At 47.3% G+C, this 25,638-nt stretch overlaps 1 protein-coding gene across 6 annotated transcripts in view; it reads left to right on the top strand.

Moving 5' to 3' along the window:
- Positions 1-18,945, top strand: part of CELF6 (CUGBP Elav-like family member 6) — a gene marked incomplete at both ends in the record, with an annotated part of 29,880 nt that extends 10,935 nt beyond the window's left edge. The window contains 10 exons of one of the 6 annotated variants that reach the window (XM_082863028.1): positions 2,129-2,177; positions 16,277-16,405; positions 16,507-16,586; positions 16,744-16,887; positions 16,999-17,131; positions 17,219-17,365; positions 17,567-17,629; positions 17,885-17,965; positions 18,052-18,195; positions 18,818-18,945. In XM_082863028.1, coding sequence (XP_082719154.1) covers positions 2,129-2,177; positions 16,277-16,405; positions 16,507-16,586; positions 16,744-16,887; positions 16,999-17,131; positions 17,219-17,365; positions 17,567-17,629; positions 17,885-17,965; positions 18,052-18,195; positions 18,818-18,945 — 1,098 coding nt within the window. The remainder of the gene's footprint in view (positions 1-2,128; positions 2,178-16,276; positions 16,406-16,506; positions 16,587-16,743; positions 16,888-16,998; positions 17,132-17,218; positions 17,366-17,566; positions 17,630-17,884; positions 17,966-18,051; positions 18,196-18,817) is intronic. The other 5 variants (XM_082863031.1, XM_082863030.1, XM_082863029.1 and 2 more) reach the window with 5 other exon arrangements.
- Between the last annotated feature and the right edge of the window lie 6,693 nt (positions 18,946-25,638).

Raw genomic sequence — 25,638 nt, 5'->3', positions numbered from 1 at the left:
CTCAACATTTCTGTCTTCCTATGTCTCTTCATCTCTCCCTGTGTCTCTGCTCTCCATGGCTCTGTCTCTTTTTTTTTTTTTTTTTTTTTTTTGCTGTACGTGGGCCTCTCACTGTGGTGGCTTCTCCTGTTGTGGAGCACAGGCTCCGGATGCACAGCCTCAGCGGCCATGGCTCACGGGCCCAGCCGCTCGGCGGCATGTGGGATCTTCCCGGACCGGGGCACGAATCCGTGTCCCCTGCATCAGCAGGCACAGTCTCAACCACTGCGCCACCAGGGAAGCCCGGCTCTGTCTCTTGGTCTCTCCTCCACAGTCACAGGTGGCCAGGCCCAGGGACGGGTCCTGTCCTCCTGGTCCCTGGTGCAGGCCATCCAGACCTGTCCAGCTCGCCCTGATCTCCTTGGATTGATCTGTCACCCCTCTAGACTGCAGCCCGAGTCCTGTCGGTGTCTCGGCCCTCACCCACAGCCTGGTACACTGCAGGTGCTCCACCACCAACGGGTGGGTGTGTAAGAGCGCATAAGAACCTGAGCCCTGGGTGGGAGGGGGATTGCTCTGGTTCAGGCTTGGCCTGTTTTCCTTTCCTTTCCTTTTTTTTTTAAGCCCTCCCCCCACCCCTCCCCCAAATTTGATCCAAAGGAAATTGCTCAACTGTGACTGCCAGGGCGTTACTATGGTTACTAGGTAGCACTTGTGGCTATGGTAACAGGAAGCTGCCTGTTGTCTCGGCAACGAGCACATTGGTAGGGGATGGAGTGGCCCCTGATTGGTGCAGAAGCATTGCATTTCCTGAGGGGAGGGGGTCAGATCATCACCTTCTCAGGCCAGATGGCCATCAGTACCCCTTCCTCCATGAACAGGAAGGCTGCTCTTCTTTCCTTCCGGCACTCAGCTGTCTGCCCCCCCAACAATAATTCCTCACATCCTACGCATCCAGCTCTTGGCTGTTTACAAAGACCTTTTGCGTCCCCATTATGTCATGTGATCCCCACAACACCCATGAGAGGAAGGTGAGATGGGGATTCAATCGTGAATTCTCTCAGGGTGGTTGGGGGAGGGGAGTGGGTGGGGTATATATGGAAATCACCTAGGAGCGTTTACAAATTATACAATCCCCCAACTTAAGAGTCTGATATGGTTCCCAGGTGATTCTTTTCTACCCCTGATCAGGGAACCCCTGAATTAGAAGGTGAAATTGGTTGGTGGGGGAGGGTATGGAGGGAGAAGTCAAGCTGCTTTCCAGGTTTATAGCCTGGATGACTGGATCAGGTTTGGGCAAAAAGATGAGCTCTGGTTTGGGTGTGTTGAGTGGAAGGTGCCAGTGGACTTTCTAGGCGGGGTGTCCGGCAAGAAGCTGGGCACATGGGTCTGAAGCTCAGGAGGGAGGTAAAGGCTGGAGACGCAGAGCTCTGAGTCATCACTGTGGGGACAGGAGCTGAGGCTGTGAGTGTGGATGAGATTAGCCAGGAAAAAAGGGAAGAGTGGGATGAGTAGGGCCAAGGATGGTGCCCTGGAGAACTCCAGCATCCTCAGGGGAAGGGGTCCCAGGGAGGGGACTGAGAGGGTGAGGGTAGAAACTATGATGACATAGAAGCTTGGGGAAGGTTTTTCTCATTTGACAAGTTGAATCTGAGAGAGGACGGCTTACTCGAAGTCATACAACCATTAAATGGCAGAGTTGGGGGTAGATGGCCCTAAATCTGATTCCCAGATTGTTTAATCTAAGTGACACATAGAAGTATATTCTCAGTTTTAGACACAGAACACACATCTGCCCTACTACCCAATTCCTCGCACCCAAAGCCTTTAAGGAAGTCCAGGAGCCAGAGGGACAGGCCGCACTTGGTCCCTACACAGAGCCAAGGCAGTAGAATCTTTCTGACCTCCACAGTCCCTCCTCTGCTTGCCCCTGAGCTTCCTATCGCCTAATCCTTCAGGCTTCAGCACCTTCTAAATTCCTGCCTTTAAGGGATGAATCTTGGAGAAAATCTATAATCCCTGTGTGAGAGTGGTGGGGTGTAGAGTTCAAAGGGGTGAGGGATTAGATCCTGAGGAGTCCAGGGGTGGAGAAGCCGGGGCAGGGCCAGGCAGTCACGCTGACTGGGTGTGTTGGTCCGATGTCTTTCAGATGAATCGTCCCATCCAAGTGAAGCCGGCTGCCAGTGAGGGCCGAGGAGGTAACTTGCCTGCCTGCCGAATCTCAGGGTATCATCCATGTCGGGGATGGTGGGCCCACTTCTGGAGTCAGGCCTACCTAGGGTTTATTACTAGAGCCTCCCTGGGTAAGGGGGGCAACTAGGGAGGGACCAGATTATTTAGCACCAGACAGCTCAGCCATCCCAGGTCAGACTGAAGAGGGATGGGGTCCCAGCATCCCCAGACCCAGAAGAGGCAGGAGATAGAGGCTGGACATAGAGGAAGGGAGTTCTTGCTACCTTGCCCCTGGAGAGAGTTCATTCCTGTTTTAACAGGTGGAACTTCCAGGTTTGTTTGAAGAACCAGGTTAGAGTTATTCTCCTTTTCCAGATCTTCTGATTACAGAGAACTCAGTCCAGTCTGGGTTGGAGCCATTCATTCCTTCATTTCAGCTGCCTTGGGAAAAAGATGAGGCTCGTAAGACAGATTTTGTAGGCCATATTAAGGAACTGAACTCTATGCTGAGGACCATGGAAAGTCTTCAAAAGTTTTGTTTTTTTAGCTGCACTGTTTCCTAGTGCAGAAAGACTAATGCTCCTTAAGAACAGGAGAGTTTGAGAGCCTGTGCTTTTTTTTAAAAATCTTTATTAGAGTATAATTGCTTTACAATGGTGTGTTAGTTTCTGCTGTACAACAAAGTGAATCAGTTATATGTATACCTATATCCCCATATCGCCTCCCTCTTGCGTCTCCCTCCCACCCTCCCTATCCCACCCCTCTAGGTAGACACAAAGCACTGAGCTGATCTCCCTGTGCTATGCGGCTGCTTCCCACTAGCTATCAGTTTTACATTTGGTAGTGTATATATGTCCATACCACTCTCTCACTTTGTCCCAGCTTACCCTTCCCCCTCCCCATGTCCTCAGTCAATTCTCTATGTCTGCGTCTTTATTCCTGCCCTGCCACTAGGTTCATCAGTACAATTTTTTTAGATTCCATATATATGCGTTAGCATACGGTATTTATTTTTCTCTTTCTGACTTACTTCATTCTGTATGACAGACTCTAGGTCCATCCGAGCCTGTGCTTTTTGACAACCAGCTGAGTTCTGGCCGGCTTCCATACTGGAAGAGCAATACTAGCTTCTGGTGTCAGTTCTTGGTGTCTTTCTTGCCCTTGGGTGTTAAATCATTCCAAGAAATCTGCCTGGAGCCCTCCCTGACATTTGCGGACTCCCTCTTAAATAAGACTTTCTCCTGAGGGAGACGCAAGAGGGAAGAGATATGGGGATGTATGTATATGTATAACTGATTCACTTTGTTATAAAGCAGAAACTAACACACCATTGTAAAGCAATTATACCCCAATAAAGATGTTAAAAAAAAAAAAGAGTTTCTCCCCACCTTAGGGAGGTCAGCCATGGCTTTTTATTAGGTAAAAGAAGCTGCCCAAGATCAGGGAGAGAATGGAGCCCAATTGACAGACATTTATTGACTCCTAATAATTCTGCATATCCTCTCAGACTTCAGGCTCAGTGTCCACACCTACAAGGGACTCTAGTAGCTTCATAGCTCCATTGTGGAGTTCTTTCCTCCAAGAAATCCATTCTTCCTCCTTTTAGATTTTCTGATTTTGGTCTTTGATTCTCCACTTCTGGTCAAGATGTTATCATCCCACTTTGTCTTAAGGAGATATTTCCAAGCTTCCTCCCTCTCCTCCAAACACAAATCCTCCTTTTCCATCTCATTCTTTCCAGACTGGTTTTTGAGAAGTTCCAGGCTGCATACCAAACCTCTGGTTCACTTGTCCCAAGAATTTCTGCTTCTTGGGAAACTGTTAGGCATCAGGGCCAATGTTGGCCAACTTCTCAGCCCTGCCCACGAACACTAGACAGCTGAGAGGTCACCTGAGAGTACTTGAGTGAGCTAAGAAGCAGACAGATTGGGCTGTAGTTTGTTCAACCATCCAACCAATATCTTTTGAGTAACTTACTCCACATTAGGAATGCAAGGCAGACCTGGCACCTGGCCTCATGGAGCTCTGGAGCTATAAGGGGATATAAACAGTAAAACAAAGCTATCATCCAGTGTGATCAATGCTTTTCAAGTCCTGGGGGATTGAAAAGCATTGGGGAAAACATGGGGCACCTTAGTCTGGGGGGTCAAGGTAGGCTCCCAGAGGTGGTAATATTTAAGCTGAGATTTCAAGGATGAACAAGCAGTAGTCAAATAGAAAAAGGAGGAGCAAGGGAGCAAGTATTTCAGGTGGAGGGAAGAGCATGTACAGAGCTCAGAAGAACATAATGCAACTTGGAGTCTGGTTCAGGAACTAAATCCAGGATGCTGGGGGCACACTTGCTGCTTGGAGTCCAACACCTCTTGCCAGGGTGAGGGCCACTGCCCAAAGGAGGCCTCCACGCTGATTATGCTTCTGCTTAGTCTAGTCCAGATGTCTTGGTCATCTGGGCTCCCAGCAGTGGCATCAGCATGAGTTTTATCATTTGCCTCCCCGTTTTTGTACAGGTTTTTCAGGTGTAATATCATTGACATATTCTGTACATATGGCATTTCACCTCTACACCTGTTCAGATTCCGAGCAGCTCAAGAGAGCAGGAAATGAAAATCTAGCTGAAAAGAGCTCTGCCTGGAAGTAGAATTCATAATTTTAGTAGTTATGTATAACATAGCTATTTCTTGACAAGTGATGGCTTTTTTCTTTCTTAACATCTTTATTGGAGTATAATTGCTTTACATTGCTTAAGTGATGGCTTTTAAAGAGCATATACTCCGAAGGCATCTGTGGATAATCCTTCTTGCAGTTTTGGATGACCAGATCTCTCAATTCTTTCGTGTTCCCACTCAAAATCACCAAATGTTCCCTGATACACATTTGGGAGACAGGAGGCATATGTACTAAGTCTTGCAAAACAGCTGGGTCTTTACAATTTACAAGTATTTTACTACCAACTGATCTGTGTTAGATACTAATCAAAAGGTGTTTCTTCTCTTCAGTGCTATTATATATCTCTTCAAAAGTGAGTTCAGGGCTTCCCTGGTGGCGCAGTGGTTGAGAGTCCGCCTGCCGATGCAGGGGACACGGGTTCGTGCCCCGGTCCGGGAAGATCCCACATGCCGCAGAGCGGCTGGGCCCGTGAGCCATGGCCGCTGAGCCTGCGCGTCCAGAGCCTGTGCTCCGCAATGGGAGAGGCCACAACAGTGAGAGGCCCGTGTACAGCAAAAAAAAAAAAAAAAAAGTGAGTTCAGCTCTCTGCTAAATTGTAACACAAATTAATGCTTTAGAAACTCAACTTTTAAAATGGTATTGAATTTGGTTTTGAAATGTAACATTTGACACCAATGTAGGACAGCTTGTCTCATTCAAGTCTTATCTCTGTTATCCCAAACATTCTATAAACCTTCAGAGTTAATGGTCACACCTGCCCTGATACAGTTAAGCCTTTGAGCTTGCATATTTTAAAATTATTCCTGAAATTAAATCCTTTGTTTACAGTTGATTAATAATGATTTTTACATCTGACAAAAATACTGGTATCAATGCAGACATAATCAAGGGGGTATCAAGGCAAACGTAATCTTCCAAAATTTTGCCATTTTTTTTCTGGAAGGGATTATTAGATTTTTCTTCCCATAAAACAGGGAACACTACTCAAATGCTATAGGAGCCAGGTAAGGAACCCTAAATGGGTGAGACTGTCATGACATAATGAAAGTTTCTGTTTTAATTATATTAAATTATATTAAATGTTGGCAAATAATTCAATTTTTAAAAGTGGGCCAGCATTGTGACAGCCTAACTAAACCTATCAGGTTTGCTTCTTCGGTCCAAAGACTGCCATTTTCTTTCCCATCTGCCATACAGGAGTATTCTATTGTGTACACATGCATAAGCTTTTTGAAAAAAATAGTTACTTTACATTCTATCTCTTGAATTTTCATGCCAATGCAACAGAGTAGTATTACTCTTATTTTTTTTTTTTTTTTTTTTTTTGTGGTACGTGGGCCTCTCACTGTTGCGGCCTCTCCCGTTGCGGAGCACAGGCTCCGGACGTGCAGGCTCAGCGGCCACGGCTCACGGGCCCAGCCGCTCTGCGGCATGTGGGATCTTCCCGGACCGGGGCATGAACCTGTGTCCCCTGCATCAGCAGGCGGACTCTCAACCACTGCGCCACCAGGGAAGCCCTACTCTTATTTTTAATCACTAGACATGAGGTTTGTGGTTGAAATGACCTATATTTTATTTTCTTATAACTTCTATTATAGGTCTGTTTTATTTTCACTTCCAGCCAATGCTGTAGAAATCAAAGTGTTAGCACAGCAGGGGAGAGCCTGAATAGAAGTAAAATTGTTTTCATTGAAAAAAAATGTTTAAAGCAAATTTATAAAAATATTTTTCATAACACCTTGGAAAGATACAGAGACATCCTGTCTTCTTCCCGCTATAACATTACCTACAACATCATTGTTCTTAAAACCACCCATTTGTTCCTAGGAGGAGACCAAACGGCTCCTCCTAAATCTGAAAGATCATAAGACTCTCTGTATAACCATGCTCTACAGGTCACAGATAGTCTCATGAACTTGATTCCCCCCACAAGCTTCTAGAATAGGTAGGGCAGGAAGAACTATTTCCTCCAAGCTTCCAAATAAGGAAACAGAGGCTCTGAGGGCAAAGCCATCTCTGACTTTCCCCGTCTGACTCGGAGTCCCCTCATAGGCACTTCGAAATAACCTATATTTTAAACACACTGTATGTTGCATTACTTTTAGAAGTTACTGGTAACACTTGCACATTCAATGCTTACAATGCAATAATAGTAGCAACACAAGATCTGCCCGATAGAAGGTCTGGGGCCCTCTTCTTTCATGGTCATCCCCTGAAGCCTTGGTGGCACTCAGAATGCATCCAAGTCTTCATGGACTATATTATAGTAGCCTGTTAATGTATGCCAGCCCTATGTGTATGTTTATACATATATATTTATACATATGTTTAATGTATCCCAGTTCCCATAAATTCTGCAGTCAACTCCCACACTGTTCATATACTCCATGCTCTGTGCCTGTATTTTACATCCTGTGGCATTGAACAGTACACTTTTTTATTTTTTCAATAAATTTATTTACTTTTGGCTGTGTTGTGTCTTCGTTGCTGAGCACGGGCTTTCTCTAGTCATGGCGAGTGGGAGCTACTCTTCGTTGCGGTGCACGGGCTTCTCATTGCGGTGGCTTCTCTTGTTGCGGAGCGTGGGATTTAGGGACGCAAGCGTCAGTAGTTGTGGCACGTGGGCTCAGTAGTTATGGCATGTGGGCTCTAGAGCGCAGGCTCAGTAGTTGTGGTGCACAGGCTTAGTTGCTCCATGGCATGTGCTATCTTCCCCGACCAGGGCTCGAACCCGTGTCCCCTGCATTGGCAGGCGAATTCTTAACCACCGCACCACCAAGGGAAGTCCTTTGAACAGTACACTCTTAAAGGAAAATTAATATAATTTTCCAAAGTGAAATTATCTCATAATATACTAAAGGCGCCCATTTCTTTTTTTATATATAAATTTGTTTATTTTATTTATTTATTTATTTTTGGCTGCATTGGGTCTTTGTTGCTGTGCGCGGGCTTTCTCTGGTTGTGGTGAGCGGGGGCTACTCTTCGTTGCGGTGCGCGGGCTTTTCACTGCGGTGGCTTCTCTTGTTGCAGAGCACGGGCTCTAGACACGCGGGCTTCAGTAGTTGTGGCTCACGGGCTTAGCTGCTCCATGGCATGTGGCATCTTCCTGGACCAGGGCTTGAACCCATGTCCCCTGCATTGGCAGGTAGATCCTTAACCACTGCGCCACCAGGGAAGCCCAAGGCGCCCATTTCTAATTAAATATACATAGTGCCAAAAACTTTTCCCTCAGCATTTGTGTTTAATTGAATGTGAACATTAAAATGTTTGCCTGAATGAAAATTCAAAGTTCATGTATTTCACAATGTTAAATTAACCTCAAATTACATGAGGTCAGAGCTAGGGATCCCTAAATCCCTCAGACAATGGTAACTAAATAGATCTATTTTATCTGCTCTTCAGCATGGAGACTGTGGTTGATTTTTCCTAACTTAGATTATCTCTACTATGGAAACACTAAAAATAAGTTGAACTGTAAGTACCAATCATATAGGGAAAGTATTTTTTAGTTCTAAGGCAAAATCTTCAAAATCACTGAACTCCTGTATTTTCTTTCCTATCTTTCAAATTTTATAACATAAAATCAATAAATTCATAAGTCACAATTGTGATTGCTCTTTCCCCAACTTGGTTGTATTTTTTACTTAGCAAATATTTACAGATCCACGATGCCTATGGTACAGAAATAGTTTAAGTAATAAATCCATGCAATCTTTTCACTTTAAGGGTTTTTTTTTTTTTTACTTTAAAATTTAAAACTTTCTCTGAGGTAATGCCTCTGTTTTTTAATCTTCACATTTGGTTTAACTCAAAAGCCAATTATCTGTCCTCACATCAACCCTCCTATAACCATCCTATAATTGTTTAATTTCTGCCTGAATTTGCAAGGGTTTGTTTAAATATCAGCCTGGATTTTGAGTAATAAACATATATTACTATCTAACTAAGTAAGCCATCTTTTCCAATTTTTTTTCTAGGATTCTATTCTATTCAGTGTTTAACAACCAGACTTTAAGTTAAAGTTAAATTTTGAGCTAGAATTTTCAGAATTTCTTAATACTGGGACATATTCTCTGGCCTAAATCAGACACGGATCTTAGCAACAACTGTTCTATTAGTCAGTTGACACTCATATCTGTCTTTGGTCCTCACACTGATTTAATTCTAAAAAGTATTCTTCCAACTAAAACCTGACTGGATAAGGCTCACAGTACTGCATAAGACCTGGTAATGTCAAGTTAATGTTTCACTTCCTGAAATGCATTCTACCTGCGAAGGAAAAGAGTGGTGCTTTCCTTCAGTTTGACTCAGAGTGGATCACCCAAAGCTAATTGTTGTAACACTTTTAGGCCATGGCTGTGTCTGAACCTCTGACAAGCCCTTCAGGTACAAGTGTATAGCCCACAAAAGAAAAATGCATCTCCGGAGGCTGAGATCTTCTCTCTTAAGGGAACCTGAAAGCCCAGGCTTGGTCTACCTTTCTTACTCGCCTCCTGGCTCTCCTGGATCAGGATGAAGGAACAGTGGAGTCTCTGTTCTTTCTTAATCTAAGTCCCTATTTTTCAGGCCTCCTCCTTCACTGTATTTTTTTTTAATTGGGGTAAAACAGACATAACATCATCTTTACTATCTTTACCATTTTTAAGAGTACAGTTCAATACTGTTAGCAATACTCACATTGCTGTGCAACCTCCAGAACTTTTTCATCTTACAAAACTCAAAGTCTGTACCCATTAACCAATAACTCTCCATTTCTCCCTCCCTCCAGCCCCTGGCAACCGTCTTTTTGTGACTGGCTTATATCACTTAGCATAAGTTTCATCCATGTTGCAGCATGTGTCAGAATCTCCTTCCTTTTTTTTTTTTTTTAAACGTCTTTACTGGAGTATAATTGCTTTACAATGGTGTGTTAGTTTCTGCTTTACAACAAAGTGATATATATATATACATATATATCATGTATATATACATGTATATATGTATATATATGTGATATATGCATATATATCATATATGTATACATATGTATACATATATACATATGTATCACATATGTATATATATCATATATATGTATATATGTGTGTATATATATATATATATATATACACACATATATCCCCATATCTCCTCCCTCTTGTGTCTCCCTCCCTCCCACCCTCCCTATCCCACCCCTCTAGGTCGTCACAAAGCACCGAGCTGATCTCCCTGTGCTATGTGGCTGCTTCCCACTAGCTATCTATTTTACGTTTGGTAGTGTATATATGTCCATGCCACTCTCTCACTTCGTCCCAGCTTACCCTTCCCCCTCCCCGTGTCCTCAAGTCCATTCTCTACGTCTGCGTCTTTATCCCTGTCCTACCCCTAGGTTCTTCAGAACGCTTTTTTTTTTTTTTTTAGATTTTTCCTTCCTTTTAAAAGCCAAATGATATTCCATTGTACATATATACCATATTTTGTTTATCCATTCATTGCTTGATAGACATTTAGGTTGCTTCTACCTTTTGACTATTGTGGATAATACTAAGGTGAACGTGAGTGTACAAATATCTCTTTGAGACTCTGCTTTCAATTCTTTTGGATATATACCCAGAACTGGTATTGCTGGATAATATGGTAATTCTATTTTTAATTTTTTGAGGAACCACCGTACTGTTTTCCATAGCGGGTTGTACCATTCAACATTAGTGCACATACATACATAATTTCTCCACATCCTTGCCAGCACTTATTTCCCCCCCCCCCGCTTTTTTAAAATAGCAGTCATCCTAATGGGTGTCAGTTGATATCTCGTAGTTCTGATTTGCACTTTCTTAATTATTAGTGATTTTGAGCATCTTTTCATATATTTGTTGGTCATTGTATATCTTCTTTGGAGAACTATCTATTCAGATCTTTTGCTCATTTTTAAAAATTGAATTATTTTTGTTTTTGAGTCATAGGAGCTCTTTATATATTCTGGATATTAAACTTTTATCAGATATATGGTTTGCAAATATTTTCTCCCATTCTGTAGGTTGCCTTTTCACTCTGGTTGTGTCCTTTGATGCACAGTAGTTTTAAAATTTGATGTAGTCCAAAATTTCTATTCTTACTTTTGTTGCCTGTGCTTTTGGTGTCATATCCAAGGAATCACTGCCAAATGCAAGGTCATGAAGCTTTCCCCCTGTTTCTTCTAGGAGTTTTATAGTTTTAGCATTTATGTTTACATTTGATCCATTTTCATTTAATTTTTGTATACAGTACAATGTAAGGGTCCAACTTCATTCTTCTGTATGTAGATGTCCAGCTTTCTTAGCAACATTTGTTTAAAAGACTGGCACTCTTGTCGAAAATCAATTGACCATATATGTGAGGGCTTACTTCTGGCCTTTCTATTCTACTCCATTGGTCTAAATGTCTCTCTTTATGCCAGTACCACACTTTGATTACTGTAGCTTTGTAATACGTTTTGAAATCAGTTAGACTGAGACCTCCAAAATTCTTTTTCCCCCCAAGATTATTTGGCTATTCAGGATCTCTTGAGAGATCTTAGGATCGATTTTTCTGTTTCTCAAGAAAATGCCACTGAAATTTTGATAGGTATTGCATTAAATCTGTAGATTGCTTTGGGTAGTACTGACATTTAACAACATTAAATCTTTCAATTCATGAACATAGGATGTCTTCCATTTATTTGCGTCTGCTTCAGTTTTCTTCAGCAATATTTTGTAGTTTGCAGGATACAAGTCTTTTGCAGCCTTGTTTAAATTTATTCCTAAGTATTTATTCTTTTTGATGCTAAGTGAAATAGTTTTTTTAATTTCATTTTCAGATTGTTCATTGCTGGTCTATAGAAACACAACTGATTTTTTTGTTGATTTTTAAAAATAAATAAATTTATTTATTTATTTATTTTTGGCTGCGTTGGGTCTCTGTTGCTGTGTGCGGGCTTTCTCTAGTTGCAGTGAGCGGGGGCTACTCTTTGTTATGGTATGCGGGCTTCTCATTATGGTGGCTTCTCTTGCTGCGGAGCACGGCTCTAGGCCCGCAGGCTTCAGTAGTTCTGGCATGCGGGCTCAGTAGTTGTGGCTTGTGGGCTCTAGAGCGCAGGCTCAGCAGTTGTGGCACACAGGCTTAGCTGCTCCACGGCATGTGGGATCTTCCCAGACCAGGGCTCGAACCCATGTCCCCTGCATTAGCAGGCAGATTCTTTTTTTTTTAAATAAATTTATTTATATTTTTAATTTTTGGCTGCGTTGGGTCTTCGTTGCTGCGCGCAGGCTTTTCTAGTTGCGGCAAGTGGGGGCTACTCTTTGTTGTGGTGTGCAGGCTTCTCATTGCGGTGGCTTCTCTTGTTGAGGAGCATGGGCTCTACATGCACGGGCTTCAGCAGTTGTGGCTCGTGAGGTCTAGAGTGCAAGCTCAGTAGTTGTGACACACAGGCTTAGCTGCTCTGCGGCACATGGAATCTTCCCGGGCCAGGGCTTGAACCCGTGTCCCCTGCATTGGCAGGCGGATTCTTAACCACTGCGCCACCAGGGAAGTCCCTGTTGATTTTTTTAATAGGAGAACTTTGCTGAATTTGTTTCTTAGTTCTAATAGTTTTCTTTTGGAATTAAAGCCATACTTGGGCTTCCCTGGTGGCGCAGTGGTTGAGAGTCCGCCTGCCGATGCAAGGGACGTGGGTTCGTGCCCTGGTCCGGGAAGATCCCACATGCCGCAGAGCGGCTGGGCCCGTGAGCCATGGCCGCTAAGCCTGCGCGTCTGGAGCCTGTGCTCCGCAACGGGAAAGGCCACAACAGTGAGAGGCCCGCGTACTGCAAAAAAAAAAAAAAAAAAAAGCCCTACTTGATACTCATCAGATCTGATCAGTAGACTTTGTTTCCCCTGGATATTTTCTTCACTCATTTCCTAGTCTTCCTTGGATCCTTATGCTGCAGTCATCACTGAGAATGTCAGAGCATCAAATGCTGCCATCAATAGGATCTCCTGGGTTGGTATCTGGATGGAAAGGTGGACTGGTAATTTTAGGATGTGTCTGATGGTTAGTACCCCAATGCGATTTCTTGTCCCTGCACTGTTTCTACAATCATGATATCCCACCAACATGGAAGTGAGTGGTTGTGGGGGGCTTAGAAGCCAGAAACTTGGGACTCCTTTGGGCCAACTTGGGCAGAGCCTTCTTTCTAGAACAGCATCTTGATACCTTTCCTGAGGAAGATGGCGTGGACTGACTCTGATTCTGGGCTTCCAACCCCATCATTTGCTACCTTAGAACCCCTGTATGATCAGCTGCGCAAGACAGCTTTATGGAGATGAACCTCTAGGGTCCAAACAACTTGATTTGGGTTCAAAAAAGCATTTGGTAGAACAGCAAGGAGTATACACAGGTGGCCATCATGAAAATGCAGTTACACCGTTCAACTGTGTGTCTTTCCAACTATGTCTCAACTCCACACTGATGCTATCTTCCAATTCCATCCACTCCAGGAAAGTTGAGCCTCCCAGTTTGAATTTCCATCTTTCTAGGGACCCACCCACCACTCATGGAATGATTTTATTCAGACATTTCCGACCTACCTCTTACAGAATCCTTTTCTACCAAACTGGTATAGTTTGACCTAGAGGATATTGCATTTTCTGGGCTAAATCCCATCATCTCCATCTCTCTGGGAGCATGCATCGACCCTGAAAATCTTCAGGGGTGTGGATTTGCGGGCTACTCTCAGGAGTCTAGCCTGTAATTCTCTTTGACCAGGTCTCTTAAGAAACTTATCCCACCATTTCAGGATCATCTGATGCTTATATTCACTGTGACCCAGATCATCCTCCTGTCAAACACCATGAAGGTCCCTGTAAAGTGGCAAAGAGGACACCAGGATTCAAGGTGACAGCTGTGAAATGGGCAGCATAGAGATTAGCCCATAGCCCAACCTCATTTCAATTTCAAATTCTGTACAGCCCAGTAGTCTAGAACCATAGAGTCAGTGCCCTATCATGGAAATGGAAATTCTTAATTTGGGAGACTCTCACTGGAACAGAAGGATCAGAGAATTTCGTCGTCTGTGACATGAGCTGTGACTGACCACCATCATCAGAAAAGAGCAGAAAGAGGAAGAGCAGATGAAGGATCGGACCACTGTTCACACAAACCTCTTTACTGTCCTGGGAGCTCCGTCTCAGCCATGACCTCTCTCTTCCTACCTAGGGCTACCTGGATGCTGTTCCATGTGGCATGACAGCTTACCTAGGTGCTGTCATCATCTTGCAGACCCTACCCAATGTCACAGCTGCACTGTAAATTAGGGCATCATGAAGCCCTGAGACTCTGGAGACCCTAGGATCTTCTCCAGCCCCTCCTGGGCCTCTTGTAGATGCATGGGCATAATTTAGTTTCATAGTTCAGAACAATAACAATCTCAGAGGGTTTGATTCCCTGACCAAATAGGGCCTGTCTTCCAATGTCAAGGCAAACCCACCATCAGATTAGTCAAGAGAATCATGAAAGACCTTTCCTGACTTCTCAGGTTCCTGAAGAGAATGATCTCAGATGCCTCTTCATACACCATGTGGAATTCTATTTTCTATCTTTTAGGTCAGTGGTTTACAAAGGACTTTCCTTGGAGCCCCCTCTAGGGAGTACCAGGGGAAGATGAAGCAAGAGGAACTCCAGCCCTCCTCCTACTTTTCTGCCTTTTCCAAGCAGTTCTACTTTTCTCTTACATTTTGAGCTTCATCCTAATATTTTTGTTAGAACAATGGATTTCACAGCTGTTTTAAAAGGTTAGGAAACCAGTGATCCATTCCAAGGGCACTATTCTGTGGCTAACCCTCCCAGGAGTGAAGTATACCCACTGGTTTGTACTCTCACCACAGAAGGTTGGTACCTCTACTGGAATTCTGGCCACAAGTACATTATCTATCCTTTCCCCATCAGGATTTCTGGGCAGTAATCCTCTGGACAGAGGGCAGGATTCTGCTGAAACACACTCTGTCCCATATAAGCCACAGCTCCTGCTCTCCATACAGACACAGCATTAACAGGCAGGCGACAGATACCAAGGTACCCAGGGCAGCCTAGGCTGAACCCCACACCATCCAGGTGAAATATGGACACACACACACAGCCTTGTTGGAGATTCCCTCCACTGCTAATTTCGGCCTTTTCACTTTCCTTTTCACTGTCACCCAGGCTTCAGTCTATGACCTTCACCAGCCTTGTTTCCTTTGCACTCAGGATCCAAGGACCGCCATCAGCCTGGCCAAGCTTGTCAAAGAGTGAAGGAGTTTGGGATGGGTTTTCTTGGGCTTCAGGATCTCAGAGGTGAAGTCTGAAGCCAGATTCCCACCCACTCTTTCTCTCCCAACTTGTATTACGCCGATGAAGCCCCATCTCAAAATCAGACTTACCTTGGTGCAGATGAGAGAGGCTTTGACAGCAGGACCTGTGGGCTGGGCTCCTCTATCACACACTTCTGGATAGTGCTCCTGAGGCCCGACTTGCTGGATGTGCAGCTAAGCCCTGGTTTCCAGCCCCAGCTCTCCAGCTTTCTCCAAGGTCACAGGGCCCAGTTTACGGCCCCTCTCTGGGCATCTCTACCATTCCCATAGGAAGGGTGGACACAGGGAAGGATCCTCAGATGGCCATCCAGGTCTATAGGCAGAACCTGTTCTCCCATAGCATGAACACCTGGGGAGAGATCAAGGCAGGAAAACAGGGGAAGTCAGAGAGGAGGCAGCAGGGCTCAGTGAGGGCCCTGGAAGCTCAGTGAGGGAATAAGGGAGGTAAGGAAAGGGGTCATGAGTTCAGTAAGCATAGTGGGCAAAATGCCAATGTTGGAGGATCAGGAACCCAAGCTTCCTGTTCTCTTTAGGCCTTTGGGAGGGGCACGCAGGTTGAGTTGGGTGCTGGAGTTGGGGATTCATCATTCCAGTGCTCATGGTCTGGGGTTGAGGCAGTGCAATGAGACAACTGCTTTCTGTGCTGTTTTTTTTGACCCAGAATCCTGGACTCTAGCCACTGCCATCAGGCTTATCAGGAGGGTGTACTTATCTTCTCCAGACCCAGTATGAATACAAGGACTCCTCTGAGGACTCCCCTCCCTTAATAGGGCTGAAATGGTCCAAAATAGCATTTCCCAGACTCTAAGAACAGAAAGGTCAAACATATAAAATGATGCATGTAGGGCTCTATCCAACCAAAAATATGGACTGAATCATTCCCACAAGAGCAACAATGAGTTCCAGGACCCAGGTTTTCCTGATGGAAATCTGGAGTTTCTCTCCTCCAGATCTGTCTGTAGGTCATCCTGCCCCTCAAAGAAACCCAACCCTGTGGCCCCAAGTGAGTAGGGCCTGCTCATTCACCTCTTCCCAGAGCCAGACCATGGTTAACTACCTTCCTAGGCTCCTCCTGTTACTCTGGGGAGTCCAAGAGGTCTTAGGGATCCCAGGTGACTCCTGGATTTGTCCCCAGAGGACCGAAAACTGTTTGTGGGTATGCTGGGCAAGCAGCAGGGTGAGGAGGACGTCAGACGCCTGTTCCAGCCCTTTGGCCACATCGAGGAGTGCACCGTCTTGCGGAGCCCCGATGGCACCAGTAAAGGTGACTTGAGCTGACCCCTGGATTTCCTGATGACCCCGCCTCACTCCGGACCACATGACCCTTTGGCCTCTGTGACCTGAGCCACCTCTATCCTGCCCCAGGCTGTGCCTTTGTGAAGTTCGGGAGTCAAGGGGAAGCTCAGGCGGCCATCCAGAGTCTGCACGGCAGCCGGACCATGGCGGTGAGGGCGGGCGCCAGGGCCCGGGGTGAGACCAGGGGTCTGGGGACTGGCTCCTCTTCCCCACATGCCGGGGAAAGGGCCTGAGGAGCAAGGCCCTCGGCCCAGGGCCGGGGCTGAGGTCTAGACCCGTCCTTGCAGCCTTCCCTGCCTTACCCAGGGCGCCTCGTCCAGCCTCGTGGTCAAGCTGGCGGACACGGACCGCGAGCGCGCGCTGCGGCGGATGCAGCAGATGGCGGGCCAGCTGAGTGCCTTGCAGCCGGCGCCGCTGCCGCTGGGGGCCTGTGGAGCCTACACCACCGCTGTAAGTGCCTGGCCCGGCGGGCGCGGGCGGGCAGCGGGTGACGGGGGGTGGGGCGCCGGGGCAGATGCCCGCCGCTGGGCCCTCCACACCCGGCCTTCTTCCCTCCCAAAGATCCTGCAGCACCAGGCGGCCCTACTGGCGGCGGCGCAGGGCCCGGGCCTCGGCCCGGTGGCCGCAGTGGCGGCACAGATGCAGCACGTGGCGGCCTTCAGCCTGGTAGCCGCGCCGCTCTTGCCGGCTACAGGTACTGCGCGCAGGGGGCGGGGCCCGCGGCGGGGGCGGGGCGAGCCGGGGCTGCGGCCTGACTCTTCCACTTCCTCGCCACCTGCAGCCAATTCCCCGCAGGGCGGCGGCCCCAGCACGCTTCCGGGTCTCCCGGCGCCCATCGGGGTCAATGGATTCGGCCCCCTGACCCCCCAGACCAACGGGCAACCTGGCTCGGACAGTCTCTACAATAACGGGCTCTCTCCTTACTCAGGTGGGCCCCCCCCACCCGCTCCGCCCAAATCTCCCCCAAAATGGAGTGGGGGGCGGGTGGCAGGGCCTGGTCTCCTTGAGAAGGGACTCCTCCTCCTTCCCTGCTGCCTCTCACAGCCTCCCTCCACTCTCCCTGCGTTCTCTTACCCTGCCCGCCCACCAGCCCACCTTCACTGTGGGCCTTGCGCCCCTCTCTCCCCAGCCCAGAGTCCCGGCGTGGCTGACCCCCTGCAGCAGGCCTACGCTGGGATGCACCACTACGCAGGTTTCACTTGGCGCTACGCGGCCTGGGGGGTTTGAAGGGCCCCAGAAAGTAATAGAGAGATTTGGGGGTGGGGGGGTTAGGCTCTGTGCTGAGGAGTCCGACCCTCCTTTCGCCCACCCTTGGACCCAGAACGACCTTTCTAGGGGTGAGGGTTACTGTGCACTGGCTGAGTTGGTCAAAGGTGGCCAGGCAGATGGGGCCCTGACTGGGGGTGGCTCCTGGGGGGTCACTGCCCACTCCCACCTCTGTCTCCAGCAGCCTATCCGTCGGCCTATGCCCCAGTGAGCACAACTTTTCCCCAGCAGCCTTCAGGCCTGCCCCAGCAGCAAAGAGAAGGTGAGGGACAGGGGTCTGGAGATCAGGGCCTGGTGGGGCTGGACTCAGGATTCCTCCCCTGAACCAGCCTGCTCCTGTTCCTGCAGGCCCTGAAGGCTGTAACCTCTTCATCTATCACCTGCCTCAGGAGTTTGGTGATGCAGAACTCATCCAGACATTCCTGCCCTTTGGAGCCGTTGTCTCTGCCAAAGTCTTTGTGGATCGAGCCACCAACCAGAGCAAGTGTTTCGGTGAGCTGAGCCCCATCCCTAGGCCTCTCCCACTCCCAACTTCGAGATTCCTTACAGACCCTAAGACTGTACCTCCGGAAGTCAGTGACTCCTAGAAACTGAGTGTATAGCGCTCAACAGAGTCACAGACCAGTGATGAGGCTAAGCCCAGACAAGGGACAAGTCTATTTCAGGTTCACCTGGGAAGGTCAGGTGTCTGGTAGATCTTCAACCAGGTTAGGCTTTAGAGTCTAGCCAGGGCAGGTGGAGTCTGGGTCTGGGACCAGAGATCCCCTCCAACTGCAATTCAGAGGACCGGAATGGGGGCTGTGGAGAGTGAGAGTTTTCCCACGCCAGGGAAAGACAGGGAAACACCCCATCAACACACTACCTGCCTCCCCAATACACACACTCAGAATTACCTCCTGTCCTTCCAAGAATCACACGTTTAGGAAACTCAGGCCACTTGCCTGTGTAAGTACGAGCATGTGTCCGTGTGTGTGCACACGTGCAAACACTGGAGGGTGGAGGAGTACTGATTGATGGAACTGGCCTGAGGGGGCAAGGAGAAGGGGCTGGTCATAGAGAAAGGAGGCCCTGCCACGCAGAGTTCCCAGCTAACCTCTCTGCACACACCCTCCAGGGTTTGTTAGCTTTGACAATCCAACCAGTGCCCAGACAGCTATTCAGGCCATGAATGGCTTTCAGATTGGCATGAAGAGGCTCAAGGTCCAGCTAAAGAGGCCCAAGGATGCCAACCGGCCTTACTGATCTACTCTCACTGACCAGCCACAGAAAGGTGAGTCCTTAGTGGCCCCCGGCAGATGGGGCCTGAGTGATGGAGGCGCTCCCAGCTTTGATATTCCTTTTGGGATGCTGGGGGCACCGACCCCTGAAAAAGTCTGGGAGAGAAGAGCCAGGAGTTAGGAGGAATCCTCAGTCTGAGGCTGTGTTTTTCCTTCAGTCTAAGGACTGAGATAAATTAGACAAAATTCCTGCCCCCACAGTCTGGGAGAGACAATTACAGTAAGATCCAACCAGTTCGTTCCACTCCAGAGATAGCCACAGGGGACCATAGTAGAGAATTCCTGTGTGGGGAGGGCAGGGGGGTGGAGAACGAGACTAGAAAAGTAGGTTTGTGCTAGCTTGTGAAGGGTCTTAAAGGCCATGAGTTTGGACTTTATCCTGAAGATGGTAGAGGACCACTGAGGAGTTTAAGCAAAGAAGGGACAGGATGTAAGGGCTGGGATAATGGCAGTGAACATGGAGATGAGGAGAGAAGCAAATACACTGAAGATGCAGGATCTACAGGGTGTGGTGGCGATGGGGAGGGCTATGACAAGCTCTCAGGTTTCTGGCAGGGCCGGCTGCCTGCAACTTTTAGAGATTGCTGTCTCAGAAGATCCACAGGACCCTGCCTCACTTGAACTACCCCCAGGGAGCACTCTGGAGGGGGTGCTGGGCTGAGGTCATCTGCCCAGGACCCAGGGTCTGGCTTCAGTGGAAGCCTGAGGTCCAGCCACTCACCTGTCACGGATAGGGCAAGCTGCTCTTCTTGTCTTGCCCTCCAGAGTGATTTTTTCCTTTTTTTCCCTTTCTCTCTCCTTATCAATTAATACCCAACATTGGAAACTGAAGAGTGAGAAGAAAGGAAAAGAAAAGCACAGAAATGCTTGAGCAGCCCTTCCTGAAGGAGCAGCCACAGATGGAGGTGGACCCAAGGCCAGTGCCTGGGCTCAGGCCACTTTAAGGATTGTTTTCACCAAGTGGGTTGTTCTGTGCCTGTGATGTAGATCTCAGGCTGGCAAGGCCGCTGGGGCTGGCTGAGGAGTGACTGTCTAGGGGAACCAGCAGAGGGCCTTGGGGGGTGCCAAGGGCTTCTCCACAAGGGAAGCCCAGATTTACTTCTTTCAAAATCATATCATTCCTTAGAGTTTAGGGACCAAAGGACTATTGCTTTTTAAAGAATTATATATATATATATATATATATATATATATATATATATATATATATAAAAATTAAAACAAAGAAACAAAAAAATCACAAGAGAAACAAAAAGGACAGTATAGAGTCTAATAAAAGCTGCCTTTAAATATCCCTAGGAGGCAGGGTGAAGGAGACCCTTGAAGGCCCCAACCTAGGCAGAGGAAGGCTGTGGAAAGATTGTTCTGTGTCTCATTCCCTCTTAACGCCCCCCACCTCCACCCCACCACCTTTTAAAAATAATGAAGGACTTGAGGTCTGGGCTCATATGCAGGTAACAAGAGAGTTATTGAAGCAGTGAACCCACAGTTCCCAAACTCAGAGAGCATCCACGAAGAGGCCTCAAGGAGGAGCTCTGGCCTGCCCTGCTCTTTGCCACCCCGAAAAACCCCTTAAGCCAGCAGGGGTGGGAACCTGCCTTTCCTTCTTGACAGCCTTTCCCGTGGAACCACTGCTTCCTCAGGCAGGAAGAAAGGGAGTTTGGACTGCCCCAGCCTTTCCCTTCCCCATCCAGTTAGACAGAGGCCCTGCCTTTGGCTGAGCAGAGACACCTCCTGTTTCCCCTCACCTTGAGCCAGCCCCAGTGTCCCCTTGCTCCAGACCACCTTCTGTCTCTAAGTTTGCCCCCCCGGTAAAGTAGATTCAGGATATATGTAGAGGGCTGTGACAACAGACTTGGAAGGTTCGCTACTGTATATACTGCCATTGAGAAGGGGATAATTTTCAATATGTAGAAGCTTCAGAATTTAGAGGTCCCTCTTTACCCAGGACCTGGGAGGGAAGTAGATGTTTTGCCAAAATACTTCATCATTCCTTTAAAAACTACATCTTTCCTATGCAAGAGTGTCTCAATGTGCTTATCCAAGGTGCTTCTAGATGGTGAGCAGTGTTCAGCTTAGAAGTGGTGTGTGCTCTGTCTGTCTGTCTTTGTCTGTCTGTTGTATACAGTGGGTACCATATAAAGCTGATCGATGGTGGTGCTTCCTGCCTGCTTCTGTGAGATGGGCAAAAGATTCAGCTTAGAGCACCATGACTCACTTGCCTTGGTCAGCCTTTCCTGGGCCTGCAGGGCCTTGCACATAACTTTTCCTAGGAGGATAATTTTCCCTCTACCCCACAGACCTGGATCAAACTAGTCTGGGGCCCCAGCTGTGTGGTGGGCACTCTGGTCCCTAGATGTTGCTGAGACTGGAGGCCTCTGATCTGATATCACATCAGACAATAAAGCATGTGGGGGCGGGGGCGGCGGGTTCCTCCTTAATAAGAGTTTCTAAGAAAATTTGTTCCCACCTGTTCCTCTGTCTTTGACTCGTTTTTGGAGGGAATGGAATGAAAAATAACATTGCCAGGTAAGGTGTGGTAGTTCACAGGGCTGACACGTAGACTGACCACCCTGGACACAGATGGGAATGTTAACACCTGCACATTCAAACAGCTGTTCACATGGAGGCATAGAGACCCGTCACTGCTAGGTGCTAAGCCCTCAGAGTTGGGGGAAGGACGGTCCGATAATGTAGTGATAATGGAGGGCCCCAGAGAGTCTGTGATAGCAAGAAGAGTACCGAATTCAGACTTGACTGGTAAGGCAGGTCAGAGAAAGGTTTACTGAAGAAGATGAAGGAGGGGAAGGGCCTTCGAGAATGAACTGGCACATATGCACAAAGCCATTTGGACAGCCGCATCATGCTGATAAATTATTAGCAAGAAATCATAATGATTACCGTTTATTCAGTGCCAATTATGGGGCAGACAGTGGGCACCAAGATAAGACCCTTTCCCATTTCTAACTCTACCCTGAACCTTAACTCATCAAGTCACGTCAAGACACAAACCAAAATGGCATTTGAAGTATCTTGTTTCATGGTTAGGGGCTGGCAGACCATGTATAAATGCTGCAGAGGTTGGCAGGATCTAGATCAGGGGTCGGCAAACTATGGCCTGTGGGCAAATCTGGCCTACAGCCTGCTTTTGTATGGCCTACAAATAATGTTTTTTTTACATTTTTAAAGGGCTGTAAAGATAAAACAAAAAAGAATATGAGACAGAGACCATATGTGGCCCACAAAGCCTAAAAGATTTATCTGGTCCTTTAGATAAAATGTTTGCTGATCCCTATAAGCTCATGGAAGACGTGTATAATGTCTAATGAGTTTAAGCAACAATGGTGTTTGTGTCTCTGTTGTGTGTGCATGTGTTAGTCCAAATCCTTTCAGCTGCAAGTGTCAAAAACCCAACTCAAACATGTTTAAGCCAATAGGAAATTAGTTGGCTTACCTAATTGATAAATCAAAGGATGTATCTACCTTTAGGCATGGCTTGATCTAGGGGTTCAAATGATGATGTCTCCATCTCTCGGCTCTGCTCCCTTCTACTTAGTGGCCTCGCTAGTTCCAGCTCTAAAGACCTTGGGAGGACTTTGGCCAGAATGGACATGTGGCTACCTCTAGGGTGGAAGAGTAGGCCACCGTAATTGACAACTTCACAAGGACTGTGTGGAGGGGAGAACTGGGTCTTCAAAAGAAGGGATGATGGGCAGATAAGCAATTTGCATCCACAGTATTCCTCCCCTTTATTGTTCACCTTCCACCTATACTTTTCTTGACAAACATACACTTTCAAAAATGTGCCTGCCTAACAATGCAATGTTCCTAGGCTCAACAAAAAACAGTCACCCACTTCTGAATAGGAGACAAAACAGAATCATGCCCAGTTGCTTTATTGAGCCCTCAGTCCAGGGTCCCTTTGTGATGTGCAATTCTTGATCAGGTCTGGATATAATTTCTTGTGATTTTGCAATCTCTGGCTTAAAGATAAATTTAGCTACCCCTACATAACCAATATGGAGAGAAATAGGGTAACCATTTAAAAAAAAAGCAAAAAAAAAAAACCCTTCCATTTGGAATAGGGGAGAAGAGAAAACAATGGTCACTAATCTATAGCATATAGCACATCCTTCTGGACAGTGGAGAAAGTTTCTTCATCAACAAAACTAATTGCTCTTGGTCCTTTCCACTGGGAAATATCTCCCTCCTTTATGGACAGCCCTGAGAAGATACCTCTTCTGTAATTGAATCATCCACCCTCCCTTTAGACATGGGTTTGGGCCTAAAGATTGCCTTAGAGATTATGCCTTCCCAGATCCCCGATCGCCTGGTGAGGATTCTCTGGACAATTCCTTTCAAACCAAGTGATTTGATTCCTGGGCTCTCTGTGAGCTAGTAACCATCGTCAAGAATCTTGCTGAGTTCTTGTCCTTGAGTCTGGATCTGGCCCTTGTGGTTTCTGTCTCTTAGCAACAGGTCACACTGGGCCCATTCCCCTCCCCCTCAGCTTCATGGTTTCCACGATAGCCTGTTTGTGATAATAAGTCAACCTTAAATCTGCTCAGTGCCCTCAGAGAGAGATTACCTATATAACACTTGGCTGGCTCACGCTCCAGTGACCCTGACTAGATAGTCAAAATCCCTCAGTGGTACTGGCTCCTAGGTCTCAGCCCCAAGGCAATGCTTAGGACAGGAGTGAGGCAACCACACAAGCACTCGTTCTGGACAATCTGCGGCTTGCTCCGCTCCTCGCCCTCTGGCTATGGTCCATTATTACACTAAGGCCATGTCACCAAAGCACTCCTGAGAAGAGTCTGTCAGTGGACATTGAATTGGGGGGCCCTCTGAGAACTTGTTTAACTTGGGGACTGTGGGCAGAGTCTTCAGCCTTCAGGAGGGCCCCCGGAATTTCTCTCTGTCTCTCTGGATGCAACCTGGGTGTCTTGGATACAGAGAGAAAAGACCTTTGGTCTGAGATGGGACTGACAACCTCTGATCTCAGAGCAGCTCTGGATCTACTGTGTGCTCTGACCAGACCTGGGGTCTCACCTCTGCCTCAGTGGAACAGAACATGCATGTAATACCCTCCAAAAGAGGATACTAAGGTCAGGGAGGTCACAGAATCTCTCTTTATCTTTTCCAGCTTTGTTTGCAATCTTTGGCATCCACTGTCCTCACTGTACCTGCCTTCACTGTGACACAGCCAAATCCAGCAGGGATTCAGAGGCTGTCTTGGGCCTGTGCGCCTCCCTCAGCCAGTATATTTGCTCAAGCATGTTACACAGTCCTGTGTTCTTTGGGAGAACCAATGAAGGAATAAACCTCATGGGCTCAGGAAGCTCAGAGCCAAAGCGGATTCTGTAGCTGCCCTTCGAGCTTGAGCCACGTGAGGTCCACAAAGAGTTGACCAAGTCTGCGCCAAGTGCAAACTCAGAGAGGGTGGAGAGCTACTCTTTTTCTCCCCAACCCCGCTTCAGACACTGCCATCACAGTATGGCAGCCTGGGCTGATCAGAGCCTTTGATTGGCCGTCTGTAGAGGGGACTTTGAACTTCCATGCTCTAGCCTGCTGCCCTCTAGTGGCCTAAGAGCACAGAGACCCAGAAGGCAGAGCAAGCTGCAAGCCTGGGTTTGACTCTTCCAAAGGTAAGTCTTACGTACCCAGGAGAAAATGCAGGGAACCACAGAAAGAGCCTGAGAAAATTAGCCTCAGCTTCTTCTAGGGAGTATGCCAGAAATGGGCTGACCCTGCACCCTTGCCACCGGGCCTCTGACAGGAATCCAGCAGCCTGGGCTGGATTTCCTGCACGTGAGCAGGAAACATCAGTTGCGGCCTCAGGACCTTCTTGCTACCCCACTGTTGGGACTCAGTGTTGGGATGGGGGCTTTGACAGCAGCTCCATATCTTAACGCAAGTGCTCTAGAAAACAGACTCTGAGGCAAGGATTAAAGTGCTCACACCCTTTGGGGAGACGGAAGCCCAGGATAATGAGAGGGGAGAAGAGACATGTGGCAGGGGAGAAAGATGTGAAGCAACGCAAGACAACATATTACTGCGGTGGCCACTGTTTCACATGAGCTGTGAGGAGAGAACAGGTGACTTGACAGGACTGTTTGCTAAAGCACATGGTGTTTGCAGGGAGAAACTGCACCTTAGAACCGTTCACCAGGAGGAGAATTGAGAGGGAATTTTCCCATCTGTTCCCCTCTCATCTCCTGTTTTCTACTGGCCAAGGTGCACTTCACGGAGAGCTAACTCCACTGCATTTCTGAGTTGCATCACCCTCTGGGTGGCTGTTTGGGAGGTTTCTACCACAAATGTGGAAGTGGAGGGGCTGCTTGGCACGGGTGGGGTGCCAACCAAGAGAAAGAAAGACGGAGGTGGCCCAGGAAGCCCAGAAAGGTGCATGAGGGTTGTGACCAATACATTTCACTCTCTCCCACAGGATTCACAGCCAGGGTCCCCAGGCACCAGAAACCCCAGGACTGTCTGAATTTTAAGTAAAATAAACATTATTTAATTTGGGAGAAAAAAGATGCATTTAGGTGTGGCTCGGAGCATCAGGCTTTTTCTCTAGAACTTCCCAGGCCCTAAGCTTCAGTATCTCCTGCTTGATGTCCCACCTCTCTGCCTTTGTTCTCACTCATTTTAGTTT

Source organism: Leucopleurus acutus, assembly GCF_964270905.1.
Source record: "Leucopleurus acutus genome assembly, chromosome: 1".
NCBI classification, from domain to species: domain Eukaryota; kingdom Metazoa; phylum Chordata; class Mammalia; order Artiodactyla; family Delphinidae; genus Leucopleurus; species Leucopleurus acutus.
The sequence above is the reverse complement of the archived record's forward strand: the minus strand, read 5'-3'. Positions and strand labels throughout refer to the sequence as shown.